This window comes from Pelodiscus sinensis, chromosome 20 (assembly GCF_049634645.1).
Source record: "Pelodiscus sinensis isolate JC-2024 chromosome 20, ASM4963464v1, whole genome shotgun sequence".
NCBI classification, from domain to species: domain Eukaryota; kingdom Metazoa; phylum Chordata; order Testudines; family Trionychidae; genus Pelodiscus; species Pelodiscus sinensis.
In genome coordinates, this window is record NC_134730.1 from 18,658,111 (window position 1) to 18,663,739 (window position 5,629).

At 48.8% G+C, this 5,629-nt stretch overlaps 1 protein-coding gene across 1 annotated transcript; it reads left to right on the plus strand.

The window, feature by feature from the left end:
• The first annotated feature begins 3,984 nt into the window (after positions 1-3,984).
• On the plus strand, positions 3,985-5,405 carry NOG (noggin). Its single transcript, XM_006125149.4, has one exon. The coding sequence runs from the start codon at positions 4,519-4,521 to the stop codon at positions 5,188-5,190; it is 672 nt and encodes a 223-aa protein (XP_006125211.2). The 5' UTR covers positions 3,985-4,518; the 3' UTR covers positions 5,191-5,405.
• Positions 5,406-5,629: the final 224 nt, after the last annotated feature.

The window sequence follows — 5,629 nt, forward strand, 5'->3', positions numbered from 1 at the left end:
GAAGCAAAGCACAAACCAGATCTGCATCTGGATTTAGTAACATCCTTACTTTATGGTTCAGCTGTAGGGTTTTCTGTCAGGCCTGCCTCTTGACAAAAGCAATGCTGAGCAGTTGGCAGAAGCCGGCGCAAAAACCAAACATCATCAGTGGTGAAAATTAATTCAAATGTTTAAAACGATTTCAGTTTCATAATCTAAGAGGCTGTCAGCAACACCCATCTGTTGGATTAAATTAAGTCTCCCTTGAGCAAAGCAATTAAGCACTTTAAATCAGTGAGATTTAAAAGGTGACTAAAGTGAAATGTTTTGCTGAATCTCCCTCACAGTTTAACTTTTGGGATATATTGTATCTCTGGTCCATCTTAACAGTTCTAGTGGAATATTGTATAAAGATGTGGACATACATACTTGAACATACATTTTGATTGTGTGGGCATATACATTGAGTGGTTCAAAGGACCAGAGGTGAGCATATCTGGTATTCAGTGAGCATATCTTAGGATGTGTTATTGGGTTTATAAAATGGTTGTTTCATTTAAAAAAAGAAATAAAATTACTTTTTAGAAAAAAGCACAGTTTGGCATAGAGATAATAGTTCTTTGTACAAGGCATGCTTTCACAAGAGTCTAAAGTCAAAGAGTAACATTTTCCAAAGTGCCTAAGTTACATTTTCAGAAGTGACAGTTATTCAGGAGCCAAAATTCCAAGAGAGGTAGCTTAAATCATTTTTGAAAAAACAATGGGACTTCGGCTCCTAAATCACTTACATACCTTTACAAATGTTACTCCACGTCTTAATAGAAGACAATACCATTGACCTGATGCTGGGTGGCACTGATCTATATTGTGCCTGTCTTTCTCTCCTATGCTATGTCTACACAGCAGCATTATTTCGGAATAACTGATGTTATTTTGAAATAACATTGTGCGCATCAACACAGCAAGCTGTTATTTCGAAATAATGGTGAGATGGAGGACTTCTTACTCCGACTCCTGTAATCCTCATTTCATGAGAAGTAAAGGAAGTCGAAGGAAGAGTGTTCTTCCTTCGACTTCCTGCTATGCAGACAGCACCAAAAGCCAAATTAAGCTATTTCGACTTCGGCTACACAATTAACGTAGCTGAAGTTACGTATCTTAATTCTCCTTTTGCTTTGCAGTGTAGATGTGCCCTAGGAAATTATTTTGAAATAACTAAATTCAAAATAATAACTCCTGAAATAACTACTTCAAAATAAGATTATTCTCTGAGGCTATGTCTACACAGCAGAATTATTTCAGAATAACTGAAAATATTTCAAGCTGTTATTTTGAAATAGGGTGCATCTACACAGCAGGGCTTAACTCAAAATAAACTACGGAAATTGAACTACGTCATTTGTGTAGCTTATTTCGAAATAGCTTATTGTGAAACTGGGAGCGTCTACACAGCACTTATTTTGAAACAGACCACACTCTTCCTCCAACTTCCCTTACTCCTGGTACAATGAGGGTTACAGGAGTCTGAGTAAGATGTCCTCCAGCCTGACAGTGTTTTGATACCATTTTGAATTAACTTCCCGCTGTGTAGATGTGAACTAAGTTATTTTGGAAAAGTTATTTCGAAATAGTGTTGCAGTGTAGACGTACCCATAATGTTGAGCTGGAGGTCTTCTTCCTCTGACTCCTGTAACCCTCATTTTATGAGGAGTAAGGGACGTTGAAGGAAAAGTGTTCTTCCTTCAACTTCCTGCTGCATAGACAGCGCCAAAAGCCGAGTTTAACTATTTTGACTTGAGCTATGCAATTGACGTAGCTCAAGTTGTGTAATTCGACTTTTGCCCTGCTGTGTAGACGTGCCCTGAGGAAAGCAGTAGTACAGATTTCAAAATAACCAGCATGGATGCTCCACTTATTATTTCGAAATAAGGGGGTGTATTTCAAAATAACTCCTCATGGTGTGTCTACACTGCAGGGCTTAACTCGAAATAAGCTATGCAAATTGAACAACGTCAATTGCGTATCTTATTTTGAATTAGCTTATTTCAAAACAGGGACCATCTACACAGCACTTTTTTCGAAATAGAGCACTCTTCCTCTGACTTCCCTTATTTCTTTTACAATGAGGAATTAGAGTAAGAAGCTCTCCAGCTTGACAGTATTTTGATATTATTTCAAAGTAACTGCCTGCTGTATATATGTAGATTAAGTTATTTCAAGGTGTATCTAGACTACAGCGGTTTTTTGAAAAAAAGTAACCTTTTTTGAAAAAACTTCACCTATGTCTACACTGCAGCTGCATACTTTTGAAATTAAATTGAAAGAACGCGGCAGTGTTTTCGACAGCGATAAACCTACTTTTACAAGGAATAACGCCTTTTTTCGAAAGTACTCTTTCAAAAAAAGGCACTATTGTAAGCAAACTGTGCTTTTTCAAAAGAGAGCATCTGGACTCTCTTTCGAAAAAGCAGCTCGCTTTTTCGGAAAATCTGCTTGTAGTCTAGACGCGCTCTTTTGAAAGAGGCTTGTAGTCTAGCGGGACTCTCAGAATAGTGCTAGTTATTTCAAAGTAATGTTGCAGTGCAGAGGGTGACAGCCGGCTTACGGTTTGGCAGGTTACACAGAAGGGGGAAATGGACTGAGAAGGATCTCAAAGGATTTGGTGTGTTTGTTTTTCGTGCGGATGGTGCTTTTCCAGGAGAATTCCCCCACCACCACCATCACCATCACCATCACCATCACCATCACACACACTTGCCACTTTGACCAGAAAGGACACTCTCTAAATGACTTAGCCACCTGCATTCTGCTACAAAGACCTTTTACATCTGCACTTGAAAGGGAATCCTCTGAACTGTCATTCATGTTAAAATTCGACACTTGCCAACAAGGACTTAACAAGACTTTGAACTTTCTCACCCATTACCAAGACAGTTTCCCCAATTATCACCTGTAATACCATTAACTCACAAACATCCCACTCTCCCTACCTTTAATATCAGCAATTCACAGACACTTACCTTCCTTCCTCCCCCTTCCCTCCCACCCCCCCCATCCCCCTTCTGTTCTGCAATGTGATTTGTCCTTTTCATATTTGTTCATTTTTTTAATTGTATCCTTTGGTATATATGGTTGTGACTACTTTCTTCCACTATTTGATCTGAGGAAGTGGGTCTGGCCCACGAAAGCTCATCATCTAATAAACCATCTTGTTAGTCTTTAAAGTGCTACATCGTCCTGCATTTTGCTTCAGCTACCCCAGACTAACACGGCTACATTTCTATCACCATCACACACACACACACCCTCCCTTCTCCTCCCCTCCCCTCCGCGCCCTTCACACACACACTCTCCAGGGTGAGTCCCACCTTGGCCTGGAGACACAACCGCGCCTTGCCACCAGCAGAGGGCTCGCTCCGCCCGGCTCCCGAGGCGGCCGCTCGGAGCCAGGCGTCGAGGCAGAGGCGGTAGGTGTCTGCAGAGTCCCGCTCGGGCTGGCAGCCAGCCGGAGCGAGGGCTTCATAGGAATTACATCACCGGCCCGTGCGCGGAGCCGGGCAAATCACCCCCCAGCGGCCAGGTAGCGGGGGAAGGGGGGAGCGAGCCAGGGAAGAACCGGGCACGGGAGGGGACTCCCGGGGAGCTCTGAGGGCACCGTCCCCAGCCCTAGAGAGTGAGCGCGCTGGGGGGGCGCCCATCAAAGCCCCGTCACTTATCCCTGGAGTCGTTTCCCCCCCCCCTCCTCTTGCATCGCGGCGGGGAGGGGAGCGAGCGAGCTCCAGTCCCCCACCGCGGAGCCGAGCCTCCGCCGGACGCAGCGTGCGAGCCCGGCCCGGGGGGCAGAGCCAGCGGCGCGCCGCGCGCCCCACCAGTGGGTGGCTGGCGGGGGTGTGGAGGGGAGCGGAGCTGGCCCGGCCTTTGGCGGGGGTGGGGGCTGGGTGTGTTTTCAAGTGGGGTGGGGGGGCGTGAGGAGGGAGAGAGAGAGAGAGAGAGTCGGTGGTTTCCATGGTGATGGAGCTGAAAGTGCAGGAAATTTAAAGGCTTTGGATCCTGGCGGAGCAGACACACTGGTGCCAACGTGCGCGGCGGCGGCTGCTGCTGGCGGAGCGGGCGGCTTCGCTCCCTGCAGCGCGGAGGCTACGGGGACGGACCTGGGGGACGACTTTGCAAAAGGGGGGGCGGAGGAACACCCTACCCCAGCCGGCTCTTGCACCAGGGGGGCGCCGCCGCGAGGAGACCTGGCCCCCCGAAAAGCGGCTCTCTCCCTCCCTGGGAAAGGAAGGGCTTAAAAAGAGGGTTTAAAAAAAAAAAGCTGCCGGAGAATTTGCAAAGGCGCCCGCAGGAGAGAGGAGTCGCCAGGGGGAGGGGGGTTGGCTCCTGCCTTTCGGGGCGCCGCCTGCGGGGGGGCCCCGCTGGGGAGGACGCCCCTCAAGACAACCCCGCTTGGATAGGCGCGGACAAGTTGGCTGATGCCTTCGCCCTCCGCTGCTTGGTGAGCCTGCCTCCCCCTCCCCTACCCCCTCGCCGATCTGCCCGAGGATGGAGCAGTCCCCGTGCCTTGTGACTCTGTACGCCTTGGCGGTCCTGCTGGCCCTGCGGATCGGGCAGGGCGCTAGCCAGCACTATCTGCACATCCGCCCGGCGCCCAGCGAGAACTTGCCCCTGGTGGATCTAATCGAGCACCCGGACCCTCTCTTTGACCCCAAGGAGAAGGATCTTAACGAGACCTTGCTGCGGAGCCTCCTGGGCGGTCACTTCGACCCTAACTTTATGGCCGTCTCCTTGCCCGAGGAGCGGCTGGGGGGCGAGGATCTAGGCGAGCTGGACTTGCTGCTCCGGCAGAGACCTTCGGGGGCGATGCCCAGCGAAATCAAAGGGCTGGAGTTTCACGAGGGGCTGCCGCCGGGGAAAAAGCCCCGGCTGAGCAAAAAGCTGCGCAGGAAGCTGCAGATGTGGCTCTGGTCCCAGATCTTCTGCCCGGTCCTCTACACGTGGAACGACCTCGGAAGCCGCTTTTGGCCCCGCTTCGTGAAAGTGGGCAGCTGCTACAGCAAGAGGTCTTGCTCGGTGCCCGAGGGCATGCTCTGCAAGCCTGCCAAGTCGGTGCATTTGACCATCTTGAGGTGGCGGTGCCAGCGCCGGGGGGGGCAGAGGTGCACATGGATACCCATTCAGTACCCCATCATTTCGGAGTGCAAATGCTCCTGCTAGGACTTGCACTTAATCCCCCCCCCCCTCTTCCTCGGAACCGGACTCCGGTGGACTTCGCTGCCCATCCATAACTCAAAAAAAAAAAGACAATTGCTTTCTGGTTAACGTTGTAATGCACTGTAACGTGTAGGAGAATGTATATGTGTGTGTATATATGGCACCGTGTTAATTTACTATTAAAAGGTCAGTATTATAAGTGAAATAACCCGCCTCTACTGTATTTTTAAGACTATTATCCGGATCCTAATGTATCCTCCCCCCCCTTGTATTTATATTCCAGACACAGAGAGAGATAGCTTCGCTTTGGTAGAGCCCCCTCCCCCCCTTTTTTTAATAAAAGGGTTTTTAAAAAAACCAAACTTTTGATGGAAAGACGTTTGCAAGCTATTTTCCATGCTTCGGAAAGCGAGGGGGGGAGGGAGCGGAGATTTAATGGAGT